Source organism: Phaenicophaeus curvirostris, chromosome 1 (genome assembly GCF_032191515.1).
Source record: "Phaenicophaeus curvirostris isolate KB17595 chromosome 1, BPBGC_Pcur_1.0, whole genome shotgun sequence".
Taxonomy (NCBI): Eukaryota; Metazoa; Chordata; class Aves; order Cuculiformes; family Cuculidae; genus Phaenicophaeus; species Phaenicophaeus curvirostris.
This window is the reverse complement of record NC_091392.1, coordinates 10163516-10186154: the sequence shown is the minus strand read 5'-3', so window position 1 is coordinate 10186154 and position 22639 is coordinate 10163516. Positions and strand designations below refer to the sequence as shown.

General features: G+C 35.0%; 1 protein-coding gene across 1 annotated transcript in view; it reads right to left on the bottom strand.

Annotated features, from left to right (window-relative positions):
* Positions 1–22639, bottom strand: part of PCLO (piccolo presynaptic cytomatrix protein) — a 356197-nt gene that overhangs the window by 24961 nt on the left and 308597 nt on the right. The window contains exons 22-23 of the mRNA XM_069850050.1: positions 21376–21517; positions 18581–18648 (exon numbers count right to left, since the gene is read on the bottom strand). Of these exons, the coding sequence (XP_069706151.1) occupies positions 18581–18648; positions 21376–21517 (210 nt within the window). The remainder of the gene's footprint in view (positions 1–18580; positions 18649–21375; positions 21518–22639) is intronic.

The window sequence follows — 22639 nt, the reverse complement described above, 5'->3', positions numbered from 1 at the left end:
GCTCCCAGGTATATTCCTTCTTCCGAGTTGGTAAACGCCACCCTGCTGGGATCCTTGTCTTCCTTCCATTAACAAACCACTAACTATATGTCTATATACTGATGAGTTTTGAACCCAGAAGAAATAGTTGAAGTATGAGACAGTGAACTTCTCTGAAGTGTTGAGGATATTTCCATGCATGTCCCAAGCCCTGATTCTAAAATTATACAGGACCATGTTTTAAATCTGAGACAGGTATTAGTATCTTATTATATATCCTGTTACCCAGTTGTAACAAATACTAGGGATCTTGTGTAAATAAGAAGGAAGTTATAATTATAAATGTTGTGTTTTAATCTCATTTACTTGTGTTTCCTGTCATTTCCCCCCCCCCCAGGATTGTAACTGAGTTTATGACTCTATGCATTCCTTTTATGGTGAACTATGAGAACATAAGCAGAGACAGAGAGGCTATCTCCAGAGAGGCACAGAATTCAGAGAAAAACATATATGGTCTCTTTAGGCATCACAGGGTTTCTTGCCAAACATGCCTTGGGTCAACAAGGGAGACTGCTATCTGCTAATGTTTTTTGAAGGGGAGTTTCTTTCAGCAAATAAAAGACACCAGCTCTTCTGAGAGAAAAATCTAATTAAGAGGCAATCACTTGCTCCAGGTATGGTTTGAATCATGAGAGTGTTCCTAGTTCTCTTCTTTCTCAAGAGCTTTGTGTTAATCACTGAATCTATAGAAGAGTTGTGCAGGCTGTCTATAAAAACCACATGGCATTGAGGTTTTTTCAACTCTTACCAGTGAGACTAGAAAGGTGGAGAAAAGAAAGGAGTGAAGAAAGGAGTGAGAAAAGAAAAGGTGAGACCTTCCTTAAACAGAACGAAAAAGACAAACTCATTTTATTGCTAAGATGATCACTAATCCTGGTAGAATTCCTGTTGTCTTTAGAAAAATAAATAAATACATAAATAATAGTTAAATAATTCTCACTGTTTGACAAAACTGAGTTTAGATAGCTGAAAGTATTAGGTTATATGAATGCAATGAAAACAGAATTAGTATATGTAACATAAAGATGCACAAAATTGGTCCTTAATTTAGATGTGACCTGTTTCAGTTTTCATCTTTAATGAAATAAACCTTATTTCTCTTGTATTATTTCAAGATAGTTATGTTGTATTTGAGTAAATTGTTGACCCAAAATTTCTCCCCTATTCCATTTTTCACCTCCCGATTAGATTCTTTTCTAACAAAAAAAATCCAAATTGACACCATCTTGTACTTCTTGTTAGTTCAAGATAATTATGGAACTTAACACTCCAAATGGTAATTACACTTGCTGTTGAGCACAGCAGCCGTTTTAGAACTGCAGACCAAATCAAATTAACATTTCTGTCAAATAAAGTTAAATGTGCTTCAAAGTTACTTTTTGCTGCATATAGAATAACATTTTACAGTGACTGTCACCTAACGACTGTTGGAGCTAGGATTCATCTGCCTAAGCATCAATGTCTATATCTGAGGCAGATGTCAACACTCCTTTCATAGCAAAAGAAGAACAATTACTCTTCTAGAATGTGGTTTGTCTTATTTGCAAATAGATCTCTGAAATAGGTCAGAGGAATTGTGTCTTCTAAATGATTATTTCTTTTCACTGATTGGAAAAGTTTTACTTAAGTGGCCGACTCTCTCATAACTCCCATGATTAAGTTTATCATTGCATTATCTATTCCAGAGGTCCCAGCTGCAGAAGAATATTAGATTAGATTTTTTTTTTATATAGTAGACAAAACTTGAGGGTTTTAATTAGACACTTAGCACAGAAATCGGATGAATATGAGACTGAAACATAACCTTTACTATTCAGAGAAATTCCTAGACAACAGAAGCAGGTCATGTTTGTGAAATATGAAGGATCTGACTAGAATTCTCCTTATTGTCTATTTATGATTCAAAAGACATTGCCAATGAAATCACTAATCATTAAATTATCATAAAGGTATTTAAATAAAGAAGACCATTACAACAGTAGAACACATGAAAATAAATTGAGAAACTGAATGTGATTAATAGGATTCACTGCCTTTCTATGTGAGATCCAGTATGAAACACAGGCCTTGTGATTTTGCTACCCGTTGCAGTCTCAACCAATAACATTTTCCAGATAACGAGAGCTCAAGAAACAGAAGTGATATTTAAATAATGGAGAATCCTGCAGACACAGGTGGAGCATTTCGTTCAGAACTGATGATTTGGGTTTTTTTCAAAATATGTACATAACACTACTAGGAGGTCATAATACATGTAAGTATATTTATACATGTGCATATATATATGTATTCATGTGTGTGATTCAATTCAATTATATATGTATATTCGCATATGTGCATTGGTACAAATGTATGTCTATATATCATTGAAGTTGACCTAATCCTAGGAATCTACATATATTAAGCCTACCTCAACAGCACAGACTACTTAAGCTTGTTGAACTAATCAACACTAAATACTTGTTCTCTAATTTAAGTTTACTAAGTTATAGCTTCCTAAATTTACTTAATTTGGCTGATTCTGTTTTTGCTCCTAACTTCTAGTATTATACAAATTTTCCACTTCAAATTGTTCATAAATCTTGCCCTCCATTCCACAATGTAACTGCATTTTTTTTAAAAAAAAGAAAGACTCAGACTCTGACATCAGAACCAAAACCAGCTAGGGGAGCAAAAAAAATTACACAGTTCAGATATTTCTCTAAGCAAGAGACAGGTGATCTGAATTCCAATAAGGTGCTGCAATTGATTCCTTACATTTGTATACGCGACTTTCTGAAATAAAGTGCTGCTTAGTGAAAGTAAATACAGTACAGTGTATCATTCCAGTGAAAACCTGGGGACTTAAATAGATAGAGCAGGGAAAAAGTGGTACTACACCAAATAATAGTGTTAAAACTGCAGAGACTGAACTCAGGGTTTCTCAGAGGACAGACTTCAGGGATTATTTGAAACACTTCAGTTGCTAAGACAGCTAAAAGTTTTGATCCTAATTTTTTTGCACTCTCCAATACTGTTGCTCCTATGCTGTTCACAGCACTTCGCAGTTTCTCATTGCATGATACTTTTTCTCTCATATCAGTCTTAAGCTGATGAAATTTCAGTGACTTTCGTGGAGTATGTCCTGATCTAAACTGTTAGGCAATAATAATCTGGCCTACTACATCTATTTAATGTGCATGTCACCTATGTATGCCACGACCACGGGTATACATTCTATACAATATATTGTACTGAAGCAATGTTTTATATATAATTCAATGAAATGTATTAGTTTGAATGATTTATTTAAAAACTTATTGCAGAACTCAAAAGGCACTATGGGGAATTCTGACTCCCAATGGCAAAACTCCCATTAATTCACTCAAGGCAGTCTCTGCTGTCATAAGCATCATTTGAATTCCAAAAGCTTTATGAAAGGATGAGTTTTATATAATTTTATGAAATAATATACACATATGCTGAGAAATTGTTACTTCAGTTCATACAGTGAGTGAGAAAATATATATTGAAGAAATCAAAGAATCCTGATGGTCTGCAACATAACTTGACAATAATTCTTAGATTAATAACTTAAAAAATGTGTCTTGAGATAAATAAACAAAACCCACTAGACAGCACCTCCTTGTATATCAATTCATCTCACATAAAATGAGCAACCTAGGATGAGAAAAAAATGATACGGAAATGATTAAATGGGAATGCCGTGGTGCTTTCTGGCCTGTCTTGATTTATTTCCTCCTCAAAATGACCTGAAAGTCTCCTTATTAGAGACTTTTACTCAGTAAATTGTGGTAGAAAGAGATGAAATGTTCATCACTGTTCATGTCCTTCTTATTTGATTTCTTGTAAAACATGGTAGCTGACACATTTATCTCCTTTTTTTGTGTGACTCAGGCACAAAAAGGGTTTCCTCACCAAACTGATCACAGGATGACAACATGAAAAAGAGGTATGTATATTTTATTTTTTATTTTTTTATATATAGAAATTTTAAAGATCAATAGAAAACTGGGCTCTCAAATTATGTAGGCTTGTACTTAGGTGTTCGCCTAATTATCTTAACTGTGTCTACACAGCACTAATCTGTTGCAATAGAAACACATCAGTAGGTCAAGGCAGTTGGTTATGAGGCACTTAGAACTGTATCGTACAGAGTTGAGAGCTTTTACTTGAAACTGGAATTACTCTAGTCTGTGACACAAATGTTCCTTTTCTGCATGCAATTTGGTTCCATCTGAAGGACCTATCATTGTCTTTGACATATTGAAGGACAGGAACACATAATTTGTGAGAGGGGCTGTTTTCAGAACTAGATTAAAGCAGACAAGCACTTGCTTTTAAACTGTAGGTATTGGTCACTGCTGCAATTCTTAGCAGGGCCGTGCTCAGTGGGTGTTTTCTATGATCCCCAACATTTTTTTAGCCTAATTTTGCTTGCAGATTTTTTTCCCCTATTTTTTTTCCCAATATGTCATGACTAAGTTAACTTTGAAGATTTTTGACTGTCTACAAAGACGTTAGGTGTGATGCAAAATAGACTGGACAGTTATGGACTTTGATATAAATTTGTAAGATGACTACATGTTTTGTGAGACTATAGTTCTTGTGAGACTGCACAAGACTGATTGTCTACTGAGTATTTCACAGTTATACTGAATTGGTGCTAAAGGTAAAATATTCACCCATATCAAGTGAAATGGAGATGGATGAGGATTTGCAACTTACTTACATTTGTCTATGGAAGGATAAATAAATGAGAACTTCTAGGACGAGGACAATACAAGCTATTCAGTACCTCTATGAAAACTCCCAGAGGGACGGCAGAGGCCCTGACCATGAGCAGTCTCTCCTCTTAATCACATTTTGTGGGGGGCCCAGTAACACTTAAATGATCCTTGTCTCAGCTGTATGTTATTCCAATGATTGAACGTGATTTCAAATATTAATTTGATTGCAAAGAGAATAGTTAAGAAGGACAAATGGAAGGACAGAACACACGCAATGTGTGTTATATACATTTTCCAGATAGAAGCTTTGTCTTTGGTTCTTAGTTCCATTGTCTTAACAAAAGGATGCAGAAATCCTGAGGTTCCTCTACTAATCATCAAAAGTGACTTGATACCATCGGAAAAGGTATTTACACAAGGATTCCCAATTGGTACTCTCAAGCTTTTTAGGCAGTTGAGAACATAAAGGAACCCTTGTTTTGTAATAGGAAATTGTGTTATAAATATGAGGTTATTTATTCAAATGATTCATTAAGATACTAAGGAAGAAATATGTCAGTTTTATAAATCTCTTCTCAGATTTTTATTATTTTTAATTCTAAATTTAAAATTTCATAGAAATCTATAATCTTTTTAATAAATCTGTTGTGAGAAATTTGTTGACATTGACTTTTATGATAAAAAAATTGCTGTTTTGTAATTTGGATTATTCAGGTAAAATAATCATGTAGATAAATTCAGAAAATGCATCTAAAAATATCTGACCTCTTTTTATTTAATTTACAGTCATAACAGACATAGTATCCCTAAGAAGGTTTTTTGCTCAAAATTATAGCAGAATTTGGAATAAATATTTCTTTTGATCAATGCTTTAAATACACATCCATCGGTTCAGTTGATCCGAGACAGGAGCAGGGATGAAAGAATATGTTTGTATCTTGTATGTACATGTGTGTCTTTTCTCCAAGGATTTGCATCCCTTCCTATTATATCTATTTTTCAAGCTGTTTTCAATTTAGAATCTTTAGCCAGTGGCAGAAAATGTAACTTGAAACAAATTACTCAGCTTTGTTCAACAGGAAAACTGCAATGTTTAATTTTGGATTTTGATTCAGAACAAGTAACCTGAGGGGAACAGATGCTGCCAATACAGAGGAGAATGATTTGTCATATTATATTTGAATGCATTCTGATGGAATCTATTCCTCATGTGGGATTCTTGCAAATATCCCCAATAAAAAAACAGAATATTAACTCTTATTTTATGTAATTCCAGAGGAACGTGCTCAAGACATTTTCTAAAAGTAAACCAAGACTCCTCAATGTCTCTTTCTCTTTGTATAATTTTATAAATATGGAGTAGCCCTCTCAGTTAATGGAATAACACCCGGGCAAGGCTGTTGGTAAGGAGAGTTGAAGAGCAGCTCCTAAGCTCTTCTTCCCATACTCTGTTTTGCTTTTAACATGAAGGTTAGTTTTGTGCAGAAAATGTTCATCAAGAGGAAAAAAAACCCTCTTGTTAATTTTCTTTCATTTTCATTCCAACACTGCTCAGATTCCTCTCTTTGGAAATGGCAGCTTTCATGTACAAATTCATCATGGACTTAAAAACCTATTATTACACTGTATAGTTTCCAAATTATAATAAGGTGCAGTATAATTTTACAGGAATTCAAGTAACTTTACTTCATGGGAGTACATAAAAAGAAAGCACTGAGTATGAAGTAAGACACTAAGTGTGGAAATTGTGTAGGCTTCACTTTTTCAGACATGGAAAACTGTGTGAAAGATGCATCTGTATAAACTCAGAGACTTTGCACATTGCCCTGAACATAAACAAAACTCCAAACAGCATTAATACCAATGTATATACTAAGGATTAAGGCATTGTCACTCTCTAAAATGTCCAGAGATAAGAAGGAAAGCCTCCCATTTCTCTCATTTATTTGCCAAGAAAGAGGGAACTTTTAAGATGATTTGACTAATCAGAAGGGCGTAGTGCTTAAGAGTCAAATAATTGCATTCAATTCACAGCAAGTCCAATTCCTTCAAGAATATAACAGAGCATTCCATGAATACAAATAAGGTTCTAAAAAGCAAAACAGTTAGTCAGGGTGATCAGGTGGCTGGTGAATAAATGCTATAGATATTACATGAGCAGCAGGAGGAACTGGAGGAACTAGTAATAATCCATAGCATACTCAGCAGGCATTGATGGTATTTACATAAGGAGCATTTTCTAGTAAATCACACTAGCTGAGTGATTATTGTAGGCAATATGTCACCAGACTTCTGGAAAATATGTGAACTTCTAGGCCTTACAGCAGTCTGAAACATGAAGGCAGATGTATGTATCAGATGTTTGATCCAGCTGATCTTCAGAAGCTTTATGCATTTTTCCAAGGCATGGAAATTCAGTCACATTATATTATTATCACATCACAGTCAGTCAGAGTGCAAAGCCAATGAGGCAGGCAAAAAAATCTAATGAAATCATAGAAAAGAAAGTATAATAAAGAGAAAGCATAGTAATAGGTGTTTCAGAAAAGAAAGAACTGTGCAATGGATGGCATCAACATACATGCAAACCCATGGACCATTTGGTAGAACTAATCTCATCTGATACGAGCCGTCTAAAATTTAACTATGTAAGCTAAACTATATGTTGTAAATTTTCATTGTAATCCTTTGGTTCTTAACAGATAGTAGAGAAGGTCTGACATTCCAGGTAGCTGAATATGAAGGGATTTTGGTATACTGTCTTTGCTGTAGGAGCAACTCAGTTTTATACCTACATACACATAGATCTGGGGTCATTTAAGATGTGCTAGTGAAATTGAAGTATCTGGTCAGGAATGGCAGATGTGATGAAGAATCTGTGAGATACCTACAGCTTGCTGGAGCAGAAGTTGGACTGAGGCAAAAAAAATATGTTATGACATTTAAAACAGCAGGATACACTTTTAAAGCCCCTGAATCCGTTTCTAAATAAAGATATATAAACTGCATCTTACTCTACACACACAGTACATCACTTTCTGTGACTATATTTGACTTCTGTCTATTTGATTTCCTCTCCATCACAGCCTGGTAGTACCAGAGTAAATAATACACAAAAGAGAAGAGCAGCATATAACAGCCTAAAGCAATTGTGTCTACACCGGACAAGCTGCTAGGAATTCTTTAAGAGAAATAAACAGTTTGGAGCTTTTCCTTAACAGACAAATCACTATTCACATACTCTTGCAATGGATAACACTTTTTGTTTAAGCTCTAAGCCCAAAAGGCTTCTGTCATAGGACAAAATAATGAGCATGAAACATTATGAAACCATATTAATCTGAAAATAAACTGGAGGCAAAGCACAAGGTTCTAATTTTAGATATGAAAGCAGACTATCATGAGAATCTGACACTTCTAGGTAATTTCATTATAGGAAAGGTTTATATACATTCTAATGCACTGATTTGCAAAACCTTCTGTCATACAGCTACATGGAGGAGATCACCTGAATTATCCAGGAAGGTGATATTTCAGAGCCCTGCTCTGAAACTGCCTCTAGTTTCATTTTCATAGCAGAAGGGAATTTATTTAGAGTTTAGCAGTTCAGTTTCTATCCTGTTAATGCTTCAATCTAACTTTTTCTGATTCTAAATGAGCACTGACCATGAAAAGTTGGTTTAAGTTACTGACTAGGTGAAGAAGCCCTTCTTTAGACTTAAGCCAGCTTAAATTCAGGTCTAGTAATTGTACATTCTGGCATTATCGCCCTTAATCGATTTTTGGTGAAGTATTCCTCTGTCTGCTTTCTAGTGTTCTACCATTGAAGATCATCCTTGTTAACTAGTATTTGTTCTAAATGTGCCAGTTGGTGTTAAATCAGATTTCCTTCTTTTTAAAGACATAGATTACATAATTCTACAATTTTTTAATACTTTTTTTGTCCCAAGAAATGAAACCATGTAGCTTTGTCAGATTTTTGATAGAATTACTAGCACTTTGATTCCCAGCCCAAACACTGACCCTATTAAATCTGCAAGGAGTCACCAGAAAAAAAACTCTTGAAAGTTTCAAGCAGCTTTATGTTAGTGGAAATGTGTTTGAGAGCTAGGCCAATAAAAGTATTAAGAATGTCTGGTAGGCAAATTAGCTTTCCAAGGGATTATTAAAGAATTGCATTAAAGAGTGATATTCTGTTTTCAAGACTGAATACTTGTACTTTCAGGTTTTCCTGTTTTTCATTTTGCTTGTTTATCATTTTAATATTTGTTATTTTCTACAGATCTCATGGGAAAATAGACTTTTTAAAATGAAATCTTAAAAAAACCCCAAAATTTTAGAATTTCTTGCCACACAATTTAATGGCTAAGAGCCATCCAGTCCCAGCTCATACAAGAGTGGTACAAGCGGTTGGCCAACCAATAGTTAATCACTGTTAGGTTTCCTGGATTATTTACTTCTCTTTTAATTATACTTTTGAATAAAATTACAGGAACAGGATGATTTGTAAATGTGGAAAACAATGCTGTTTATGATGAGGATAAAAGAATTGAGAAGACTATCTTGTCTTTTTTTTTCTACTATGGTTATGCATCTGGCTGCATTCTTTATTCTTATTTAAATTCTTCTTGCTTCTTTTTTTAGGAAAACCAGCTGGATTATACTGGCAAACACCTCAGGATGGCAGAACTAATTGCTCCAATTATTACTGGGTAGGCAGGTGGACAAATTAGACTGCTGGGCCAATCAGGAATAGATGAAAGAAATGTTTCCCAAAGTTTAGAGAGTTTACCACTTCTTAAAATCAGTGTGATATTTAGATATTAGTAGTGTAGCTAATCCTAGCTTTAGGGAGCAGTTATTAAGTATTATAGGTAACTTAGAAAAGAAAAGAAGAGAGGAGGACTACTGTTATTGCCTAAGCCTGATCCATTGCTTAAGGATCCCTTGTGACAGAAAACATATCTGATATGTTCAATTTTTGAAATTAAAATCTGCATTCCAGAAAATAAAGGAGGTGCAGCGTGAGTGGATCAACATGTGACAGGCTCACTGCAAGTGCTTTCATAACTTATTTTCTATTCCCTTGTGTCCCTTTTTCCCTCTGCGCTGAAGTAGAAATCACCCTTGCCAGTATTTTCTGATTTCGATTTTGTTGGCGTTGATTAATCTTATGCTGTCAAGAGTACTACATGGCAGACCTTTGTAAAACGCGACAGCAAAAAGCAAGGTTGAGATTTCATATTAAAGGCAGTTTAAACAATGTCACATTGAATTTTAGCCTTTTTACTTACAGAGACAGTAGAGAAGTCTGATAATACCTTATTCTTTCAGTTAGATCTCTTCCTGGGCAAAGATCACATTTTACTCATCAATATGTTATTGCACAAACTGACCTCATCTACATGTAAATCAGGATGGCAATAAGACTATAAATGCAGATATTACAGCTGCTAAAAATGTGTTTTAAAAAAGAAATCACTAGTCTTAAATTGTTCTGTATGAAAGACAGAATATGCTGCAATTTCTTTTCTGTGTACTACTGGATATGAATGCAAAACAAAAAAATGCAGTTCAAACACTGTTCAAGTCAGTGTTGGTAACATTTCAGACTGTTTGGATTTCTCTTTAAATTCATGGATCAATATCCATCACAATTAAGTCAACAGTTGCATATTTAGTTAGTACGGCATTCTATTGATTCAAGAAAAATACTTGCAAGTCCAGACTGTTTTTTTCAGGTTGTGTTACATTTAAGTATGTTAAGATTAAAGGTTAAATACTCCTGAGATGTTTGAGTTATTGGGAAGGCAGCAAATGGCAAAAATAGTATTTAACATGTGCTAGAACAAAATACATAGTGTTCCCTGTGGATTTGAGACATCAGTCTGAAAAGGCCTTGAGAGGAATTGAATTGGACCTTGGTGCAGAAACATGGAACTATTCCAATATAAGAGAAATTCTCAGCTATTGTGAAAGTGCTGGTTCTGACTTGGGCATTTATTGCTTATCCATATACTGCCTGTGCAATGAGTCAGGGATGATGTTGTAGGAGGCAGGAATTTTCTTTTCAGAAGATTAAGTTCAGCTTAACAACATTAAGAAAAATAAACACATGTTAGTGTATGGTGTGTAAGTTAATTAGAGACTACTTTTGCACCACCTTGGGCAAATGCATAATCTTTGGCATGTGTTTTCACATTTCCTCTGTCCATTCATTTTCTGACACAAACATAGATATGGGTAGCTTTATGATATTTAATGATAGTCTGAATTTTTCTTGGAAATAGCATCATTAGGGTTGGAGAAAAACTCTAAGATCTTCAAGTCCAACTGTCAGCCCAACACCACCATGCCTATTAAACCATCCCCCAAAGTGCCACATCTACAAGTTTTTTTAACATCTCAGAGATAGTGACTCCACCACTTCCCTGGGCAACCTTTTCCAATGTTTCACCACTCTTTCAGTAAAGAAATTTTTCCTAATACCCAATCTAAATCTACCCTGGTGCAACTTGAGGCCATTTTCTGTCATCCTATTGCTAGTTACTTGGGAGAAGACACCAACATCCACCTCACTACAACCTCCTTTCAAGTGGTTGAACAGAACAAAAAGATCTTTCCTCAGCCTCCTCTTCTCCAGACTAAACAATCCTGGTTCCTTCAGCTGCTCTTCATAAGACTTGTGCTATAAACCCTTCACAGGCCTTCTTGCGCTTCTCTGAATATGTTCCAGCAGCTCAATGTGCTTGTACTGAAGGGCCCAAAACTGAACACAGTATTTGAGGTGTGGCATCACTGGTACCAAATACAAGGGAACAATCAACTCCCTACTCTTGCTGGTGAGCATACTCAAGATGAACTGCTTCATAATATTTCCTGGTACTGAGGTCAGGCTGGCAGGTCTGTAGTTCCCCAGATCCTTCTTACAGCCCTTCTTGTAGATGGGCTTCACATTGGCAAGCCTCCAAGCCATATGAGACCTCCCCTGTTGACTAGGACTGCTGGTAAATGATGGAGGTTGGCCTGGCAAGCTCCTATGCAAACTTCCTCAGTAGTCTCAGGTGGATCTCATCCAGCCCCACAGACTTGTGAATGTCCAGGGGGCATAATAGGTCATTAACGGCTTCCTCCTGGATTATGGGGAGTTTACTCTGCTCTCTGTCCCTGTCTTCCAGCTCAGGGGGATGAATACCTTGGAGATAACTGGTCTGACTGTTAAAGACTGAGGCAAAGAAGGCATTAAGTACCTCAACCATTTCCTCACCCTTGGCAGCAATGTTCCCCCCTGCATCCAAAAACGATGGAGATTCTCATTGGTCTCATTTTGCTGTTAATATATTTGCAAGAGCATTTTTTGTTCTCTCTAACAACAGTAGCCAAATTGAGTCCTGGCTTGGCTTTTGCCTTTCCAATTTTCACTCTCCATGACCTAAAACTAAGATCCCTTTACTCTTCTTGAGTTGCCTGTCTCTTCTTCCAAAAGTGGTAAACTCTCCTTTTTTTTTTTTTTCCTGAGTCCCAGCCAATCTCCCTGTTCAGCCAGGTGAGTCTTCTTCCCTGCCGGTGTGCCTTACGGCACATGGGGACAGCCTGTTCCTGCACCTTTAAGACTTTCTTCTTGAAGAATGTCCACCCTTTACCCTTTAGGACTATCTCCCAAGAGACTCTTTCAATCAGTGTCCTAAACAGGCCAAAGTCTGCTCTCTGGAAGCCCACAGTAGAGGTTTTGCTGACACCACTCCCCGCTTACTTCAAGAACTCTATCATTTCATGGTGGCTAAGCCTAAGATGGCCTCTGACCACCACATCTCCAAACAGTCCTTCTCTGTTTGTAAACAGCAGGGTAAGCAGGGTACCTGCTTTTGTAGGCTCACTTACCACCTGTGTCCAGAAGTTATCTTCCACACACGCCAGAAACCTCTTCTCTGCTGTGTTGTATTTCCAGCAGACATGCGGTAAGTTGAAGTCCCCCACGAGAACAAGGGTTAGCAGTTGTGAGACTTCTGTCGGCTGCTTGTAGAATGGTTCATCTATCTCCTTATCCTGGTTAGGTTGTATATTAACAGACTCCCAGCAAGACAACTGTCTTTTTGGCCTTTCCCCCTCATCCTTACCCATTAACACTCAACCTTCTAATCATAATCATTGAGCTCTATACAATCAAACCCCTTTTTAACATACAGAGCCACTCCACCACTTCTCCTTCTTTGCCTATCCCTTCTGAAGATCTTGTAGCCATCTATTGCAGCACTCCAGTCGTGAGAGTTATCTCACCATGTTTCTGTGATGGTGACTGAATCAGAGCTGTCCTGCTGCACAATGGTCCTCCTGCTTTTTACCCATGCCGTATGCATTGGTATAAATGCATTTGGACTGGGTTACTGATTTCACCCCCTATACAGGCATGCCACCCCTAGGCTTATCTTCAGTGAGCCTGGTAATGTTTCCTTCACCATTTTCATTCCTAAATTACAGCATCTCTCCATTAAATATCTGAGAATTTATTCAAAATACTTAAAACAAGTGACTGGATATTCCATCATCTGGTTTCCCTTACACACCTTTGTGAGGGAAGCATCTATAAATATCTTTGCTTCCTTTCTAATTCCTTTTTATGCTTAAGAACAGTTAAAGTGAAAAAATGATAGAAAAATGACTAAATATGTCTTAATGGTATTCATGTTAGATGACCTAAGATGAGGTTATGTTTTACAGAAGTTACCTTCTAATAGATAGAAAGATATATATTAGACTTGATTATGAAAGAAGGAATGTCAGATGATCCCAAAGTTACATAAATTGAATATTTAACCTTATCTCTGCCCTAGACTGCTCTCAGTCTCAGTGTTTTCATTTAAAGTCACGATAGCTTGTGCAAGGGCAATAAAATTCATCTTACTTTTAATCCAGAAAGAAGTTAAATTCTAATTATAATCTTCTTCATGAATATTAAGCATCATATATTAATCTGATCTCGCAATCCTCTTTTTTTGTGAAATTTTACAGATAACTGCAAGAAAAGTTTCTCATTGGCAGTAAAACACATATTTTCAGCCTGGCCAACCAAGACATCAAAATGGAGGAAAAAAACCACCATCAAAACATTTTTTAAGTGCAGAGATGCAGCAATGTAATTTAAGAAGCATCTAAAACCTTTAGCTTAGTCTTTTCTCAGTCATACCTTGGCTTAAACAGAGTTCCTTTAGCCTCACTAAATCCCAGTAAAAGGAGTATGACTTTTTTTTACTGGATTTTATTTAATTCAAAGAATGTGGCAATGCTTAGTTGTGCTTCTGTTGCCAGTTTATTTCATGCCTTGTTTTACTCAAGAGACTTAATCCACATGCTCCTAGGCATCTCTTCAAGATAAAGTGTGATACAGTTTACAAGATAATTTATTCTGGAGTCTATTCTGCATGGAAATGATGGATGAAAATTTCTCTGGGACTATTCAGAAGGCTATAACAGAAAATTTACAAGTCAAATGATTGCCAGTCACTTACTTAAAGAGTTCATGTATCTTTCCTCCAAAATGTTATTAGAATTACCTCCTAGTCTGTTTTAAGGTTTGTGTGGTGTTTCAACCATTTCTTCCTCATAAATAAAGATTAGACTGTCTTAATAAATGGAATACAATGCTATGTGATGAAACTGTTAAAACTGATTTCCTTAGTTTATAATCTAGGCTAATGAACCACAAAGCTCAAAAAATAAAAAATAAAATACTGGTTTTTAGCTTAGACTACTCTGAATACATGAAATAAAAATCACAATATTGTAAACTTTGCCTGTTAAAGTATGTTGTTATCAGAGAGCTTGATAATTTTTTCTTTCTTTTTAGTCTGCAACTAAGGCAATTACACAGCATGTGAAAAAGGAAAATTCTGGAAGAGTTCATGGAAGGTTAAGTGAGCAATAAGTGCATGTCACTAGTATATCACCTTGTCGAAGGTCAGTGAGTATGTGTGGTTAGATTTTGAAAAAGAACAAATCTGTTCCTTCTGATCAGGTGTGCAAATACATCTCCAGAGGCCTTACTAGATCATTCTATAATTTTCAGTTCAAGTTCAGTCCTTTCTACAAGCAGAGAATTTCTTTCTTACAGGACTTCATTTTACTTCACTGAAATGATGCTCAAAGGACCACTAATAATGGGGGATGATGAGCCTCTGAGCTATGATAGAACTCTGTAGAGAAGTTTTTTGGTAGTCAGGACATGGGCTGGATGGGGATTTTAAAAAAAAGGTAAATTACCGTAAATAATCTGCTCTCTTAGAAGATGTGACTAGAGAGACAATGTCCCTAAACAAAATCTATAACCTTGACAATAATGACGCCAAGCACAGAGGATGACAGAAGCACTGTGAGTACTCATTCACTCTGAAAAATAGTGAATGAATGAAGTCTCGCCATGCTTACCAACAAATTTGTGTTTGCTAAATGAGACTTCATTAGAGATGAATCTCAATATCTGTAGTCCTAGAGGAACGATATTTTGCATGTATCTAGCATCTTCTAAATGAGATGATCCAAAATTTCTTTATAGTAAATGATTTCCCTTTAAATGCTATATGTGTCTATAAATATATCTTCTACTAGAAATAATGTTAGTTTGGGATTCACTCTTTTGAAATACATAAAAATAATTTTCCCCATATATTTCTAAATTGGGTAAAGAGTTGGTAAGTGGAAAATACCATCTGGTATATATTGGCTGAGAAGCTTCACAGGACGGATAGACCAATCATCATCTACAACTGAATCAAGATATTAATCATGTGCTTTTAATTGACAGTTTCAATCCTTACATGGAAAGCAACTTGTTTTTTTTTTGTCTGTAAGGTCTGTAATATTCCATAGCATGTCATAAGAGATCTTTAAACAAAAGATATTGCACTTTTTGAAACGAATAGAGAAATCGGTTTGCATAACTCAAAGAAGATCACAATATGCATCATAAGATTTACTGAAGTTTAAGAAGATAAAGTATTTCATCTGATCAGGACAGAATGTCCAGTGTAAGATAGCATGCAACAGTGCATATCATAAAAATAACTGCAACACAGTGTCTAAGAACAAAACTGAATTGTTTTATATTTTAAGTAGTATGAAAATACAGAATATGACAAGATATGTTCAGAAGAACAAAGATTATCGTACCAACACTTATAGTTATTTATACTGATGATTTGGTTGTGTCAGCAAAGTAAATAGTACTGTTTTCCAATATTTGCTCATAACTTAAGTGATACATCTTAATAGCACAAAAACTATTCCCAGGAAAACATTAGCACATTTCTCAAGTCAGTAAACAATTACAAAAAGGATATATATTCCCCTGGTGATTCCACTTATGCATATGCCTAAATTTTGGTGTCATGCCCTGTGATCTGAATTCAGATCCTGTTGATATAGTTTTGATTCAGCGGCCTAGAAACCAGTTTTCATTGCCACTTGGGAGCCTTACCTTGCTTTGCCTCAGGCTACTGGTCTTAAAGATCTTGTTCCTGTAAGTTGCCTACCATATTTGCCAGGACTGTGTGAATTACTTTGATGACTAAAACATTTCAAGTAGCAGTAGGTCCACATGTGTAAGAAATTGAATTTATTCTGCAATTTTAAAGAGTAATCCACAGGCTACTTTTCACTTTGGCCATTAAGAATGTTTGAAAATTTAATAATGATACTAGTCTTAGAAGTTTTTAGGTATAACAGTAAATCCTTATTTGTGAATAAGAATACAAATAAGAATACAAATGTCAACTATGGAGACTCTACAAATTAATGAAAAATGGCATTGAATATTTGCTTCCAGCTAATTAGAGAGCTCATCTGTTCCACAATACAGACACTACAGAAAAGTTATCGTATTATCTTTAAGACTTTAGATTTTTCATTCAATTTTGTTCATCTGGAAAAAGAATACCATAAAAATTCTATAATACAGAAGTAATTCCGAGCTAATCTTGAGTTCCTCCAAATTCTAAACTACTTCCCCACAAGATAATTATATTTACACAATGCAACTGGATGGCTTTTGAATTGTTTTCCAACTTTTAGTTTAATTTATCATTCGAGATCGATCTGTCCCATTTCAGTCAGCTGGAAATCAGATATGTAAAGCTAGGATGGCTGCCCCACCTTCTCTCGATGGAAAGCAACAACATTTAGTAGGAATCACTCATTTTATCAGACTTGGACTTGTAACTCTTGTAGTTCTCAGGTTAGGAAAGGTGAATTGCATAATAAGTGGAAATTGGGAAACTACAGCTCTTGAATTATTTGCACATTCTGAAGATGAGCAGAAATATGCCTTTGTCTGGAAAAGTATTTTTAGTGACCAAATGCTTTATATATACATCTTTAAACATGTTTCAAAAGTTTGGTTTCTGTCTGGGTTTGGTTGGTTTGTTGTTTTTGTTCTGAATGACACAAATATTAAATTAAAACATTTTGTATTTGTAGGTTCTGAAAATTATCATCCAAAACCTTACCTGAAGGGCAATTTATGATGAACAAAATTATGAAAATTGTTTACAATTATCATTCTGTATAAGACACATCATGACAAGTAAAAATGGAAAATTCCTGATTTCCCATTTCATCCTGGAATTTCTCTTCTAAAAAACAGTTTGTTTTTCAAATACTTAAAATATCATTGAAAATACTGAAATTTGACAAGCAGCTGAATTTGTATTTTTGTATGGTGAGTACTAGTTACTGAAAGATTTAGTAGGTAAGGATTTTTGCATTGGAAAAGACAGCTTTACAATTCTACCTTAAGATTCTAATTTGATTTCTTTAAATCTGTGGAACACTAGATTGCTTTTACCTCAAATATAGCAATAGTAATTATTTCCCCATTTACACAGATTGCAGAAACCAGAAAAATGTTGATTTTTAAAGGCTGCACTTAACTTAAACTTTAATTTTATATATGAATTTCAATTTGTGAATTAATTAAAACCCCACAGCTGCTTTGAGATGCATTAAAATGATAGGTAGTATTTTAATAATAAAATGAAGGTCATGATAATTAACATTTATATTTGAGGTCAACACAGACATACACTTAAAAGAAAATATCTTACATTTAAAGGGAAATGGAATTTTCCTAACATATCCTTCAGTACAAAACTCTCTTAATTTTCATGCAGTTGTCCATTATTACACAAGAAAGAGATAGTCACATCGTTCATGAAACTTTACAGCCATTCTATCAGGCTCTTTCCAGTTCCAGTATTACAATGTCTCCTTCTTGGCAGACCCACATTCATACCGAAAAATTTCACTCTGGATTTTCCCAATCAGGTAAGAGTTTCACTATAGTCTAAGTGCCACAGTCAAGCTTGATGTCCAGCTCATATTTTATTTAAATTTAATGTTTTATGTAGACACCAAAATTAATAATTGCTTTATGAAGTAAATGTTCTGAAATATTATAAAAATAAAGCCTGACAGCCATTGGATTGTTAGGGAATATAGAGTCAGGTCCTTCCTTCTTATTTTTTATTTAAGTAAGTGCTATGAAAAGCAATGAACATTGAAAGACAGATGTTACTCATTCCAATATAACTATTTAATTACTCTAAATAAACAAGTAAGACACTATTGTCATTTAAACTGAAGACTCATTACATTGATGTTATGTGTAAAGGGCCCTTAGAGTAAATGAAAGTCAGGATTTTAATCGATAATACAAAAAAAAATAAAAGGCTAATCTTCACAGCATAATAAGGTAAAGAAATAAACATCTTGGTTCTATAAACAATGGATACCACTGTAGTGTTGTTTGTATTTCTTTTTACCTTCTGCATCGGTTAATCCTACTCCCGACTGCTTTACTGGTTCTTGTCCATTCTGGCTCATCTTCCCTCTGTTAAAAGATGCGACAGCAGTTGTCAATAAGATCATAAAGAGATGAGATCAAAGAAAATGATACACCCAAGCAAGTGAGGCTTGGTTCTGTACCAAAAGCAATACATGACAGATATTTCTAACACACAAAAACCCTGTATGTGTATGTACACATAAATATATTTAATTTCAAGAAAATAAAGTGGACAATAGGTTTTTTCTATTGCTATTTGGACAGATCACTTAAGAATATTTTTTTTTCTCTTCTGGAGGTAACTACAGTTGGGTCTTGCTAAGCCTGTACATTCTTACATAATGGGGCTATCAGGTGCTGTCTGCTATGTGTCCCGCAACAACCTAGGATTCTGCAATCAGCTTAAATAGCTTCTTTTTTCAATCTATTCTGTTATGGTGAACAATTAAATATATAGTAAGGATTCAGAAAATTGATATTTGCTCTACAATGCCAGTTACTTCAAAGGTAAGGCAAGTTTATGCTCATTATCTTGTTTTAATGATTGTTTTTACATTACTGTTTGGGTTTAGCATAAGAAACAGTCCAGTTTCAAAACTTACATTAACCTGTGAATGGAATAAATTGTACTCTGGATGTCCCTATCTTTCTCCACTGGTAGTAAAAGGTACCTGGATTACAGTCTAGATGCCCATTTTTAGGTAAGAAAAATTAGGTAAAATATATGCTGTCTCTAAGCATACTTGTTGCAAGATCTGAAGCATGATTATAATCACATTCAAAAATGTCTCCTACTTTGAGATGTCTGCCCTTCTATTTGTCTTTCTCCCTTAAGACTACGGTATGCTGTGGTAGAGAATGAAAGGCATTATCTTCACATGCATGTGATTCCTCTGGGGTTATAGGTCCAGAGTTATTCTTTGCTGTCAATGAGCCAGCTTCACGAGCCAGCTTCATCAGCAACAGAAGCTGCCTCAGTTCACAATGAACTAAAAAATTAGTATAAAATATCAGGGCTAGACTCCTTACACATTATTCAGTTTCTTTTCCCCTTTGCATTCAAAATTAATATAATTTTACTGTCATTGTACTAGTACAGATGATTACACAATACAAAAGCACAGAAAATCTGGTCATTATCACAGCTGATATCTTGAGTAACTTTGAGAGGTATTACAATGGAATAATAAGACTCTTCTAAAAAATATCTCCCAAACAGAAAGATTTGGCAACACTTATTCATCTGTTTATAACTGTATATAATGAATAATTTCCCTTGACACTTGTAACAATATTTAATATTAGCAAGCATTCTAAATAGTTACCTCATCAAACAATTCCCATGGTATCACTATTTTATTCTTTTATTTATACTTTATTTATTCTTTTATTATACTAAATATTCCTACTGTTGAAGCTTTTGGACTACCGAGTCTGGAATTCAGCATATGCAAGACTTTTTCTATTGATATTTAGGAAACTTAATCAAAAAAGGGAGCTTATAAGCAAAAATGTTTTTATATGCCAAGACACTGAAAATTATTTAGCTCACTTGATAGTTCACATCTAAATCATAAGCTGTGGTCTTACAGATATGCTGAATTAGTGTGCAGGGTTAGAGTCCCTGAAGTCATTACCAAGCCAGTGTGAATGCAAACATTGACTAGAATTTCAATCATACATATATTTAGATATATAAGATTTTTTATCCATAATTCAATATGGGAACAGTTATCTACTTTACAACGTTCTCCACAGGGATGATCTCAAATGTCTCTGATAGTAAGCAGTAATTTTGTCATTCATTTTCATTACATTGCTATGTAAAGCCCTTGAAAAAGAAAACATGTTTTGTCTATGTAAATGAATACTTAGAGGATGAATTTTGTCTTCATTCAGTCTTTTTTAGAAAGATTACACCAAGTTCTTGTGACTAAAATTTTAAGATGACAGCGGAAAACCAAAAAGCTTGTGTTCCAGAGAAGAATATGGAACAATTATTACAGACACCAAATAAGCAATGACCACCAAGTTATTTTTTCTTGAGAACAGTCAGTCTATAAAAGATTAAGGTCAGAAACTTAAAGTTGATCAGGAGTGATTACTTTTTTATTTAAAGGGATATAAATGAAATTGCTACATGAAGGTGTATACAGTTAAAGTTGGGATGAGAAAATCCTGGCAAAACTTTTCTTTGTGGAATGGTTAACCAGGTAGAACAGCTGAAATTTAAATTATTTTATAGTTTCATAGGAGCGATAGCAGCTTCATAATTTGTACAAGGACTTCCTCCTAAAACATCTTGTTCCAATCAATAACTTCTGAGATGTTCGACTCGAGCCCTAAAAATCTTGGGGAAAGTTGGTTTATATCCAGACTCTGAATTCATTTGTACTGCTAACACGTCTTTTTAGAAGATGTTCAGTCTGAGAAATTAAACTAAGCATTCTCAGGACAACCAAAGTTGTACTTTTAAAACATAATCCAAGCCCATCTCTACAGACTTGCATCAAAGGCTGAGATTAACACTTTTCTTGTATGTCAGCAATAAATTCATGAGGCTGAGACAGAGGTTCATTTGGTTATTAATAATTCAGTGTTCAACAAAGCATAATGAAAACACAAGCTCTGAAAAATTCTCCCCCTTTAGCTGCTATTTTATTGCATAACTCAAGTCTACATAAGAAACTATGTACGAAGATGACGAGCAAGTGAAAGGGCTATACACAGTGAGTGAATGGAGGATACAGTATATAAAAGGAAAAGCCTTACATTCTTGGAATGGGAAATAGATTATTCTCTCCTGTGGCACTGCTGCTGCCTTCGCTATCCATGCTGTATCCACTGCCAAAACTACTGGCTGATGAGCCAGTGGAGACAGAACTTTCTGCAGGTCGGTGATTAGTAGACCTTGCTGTACGGGGTGGGAATAGCGGGTTACTAAAAACCTTGTAAGACATCAGTGCCATTGCATTAAGAAAAAATGAAATTTATCAAAATCGCATGCTGCAAACACTTCCAGTTTTTTACTTTACATTCCAGTATTGCATTATCATCTTTTGCATCTGATGTTTACTTTCATATAGAACAGTGTTCTGGACCAAATAGTATACCACCATATTTTTTCTCTGGTCATTTCAATAGTTCAAATCAACAGCCTGAAGGGAAAAAAGAATGGATTAGAGTGATTAACACTGCTTTTCTGATTAAAGCTACAGAAAACCAGTTATTCATCTGAAACAGTTCATATGATAATCTTGTAAAAAAGAAAGTCCTGGTGGACCTTCCTCATATTTCTGGTGAAACATTCTTTGCATGTGATGATTTTGAGAAGGACAGGCTGAAAGGGAGTATAGGTACACCACCTATAGTCACAGAGACTGTACAAAGACCTCCACCCATCTTCAGACATAACACAGCTATTGCGTTATATTTCTCAATTGCTCCTGCCCATCTGCATCTCTTTTACTAGATGCCTAGAATTTTAATGAACATAATTTGATGGGAAATGGTCTAATCTTGTTTAAGACAATTTTGTGTAGAAAATGCACACCAGAATATGTTATTTTTAATTCAGATGTCTTAATTTATGTTTTGGATATTATTGCACTACATGAACAGATCTTTTGGAATTCAGCCTTTAGCAATATGAGAAATATAAACAAAAAAGGACACAATGACATTACACATTAATACTAGTACATGAGCAGTAGAGTAGCTATTCTCATTTTGAAGAACTCAATTGCCTGGGAATATTAATACAGATTTTTGGAATTTGTTTTTAAATTACCTCTACTCCATATTCTGTTGTCATGTTTCACCTATTCCAACTGACTGAGCATATATACTGAAGATGAAAAATACTTTTTTTTTTTAAAGTTATTTTTCTGCAAAGTCTTAAGGAAGTTCTACATTATATTGGTGAACTGTGAAACTATAATGCAAGCAGTTAAAAGAGATTCTTTAGACAAGATATTAGTCAAATAACTGAATGGAAATGATTTCAAATAAGAGCCAGAGCCCCAGTGGTGTTTTG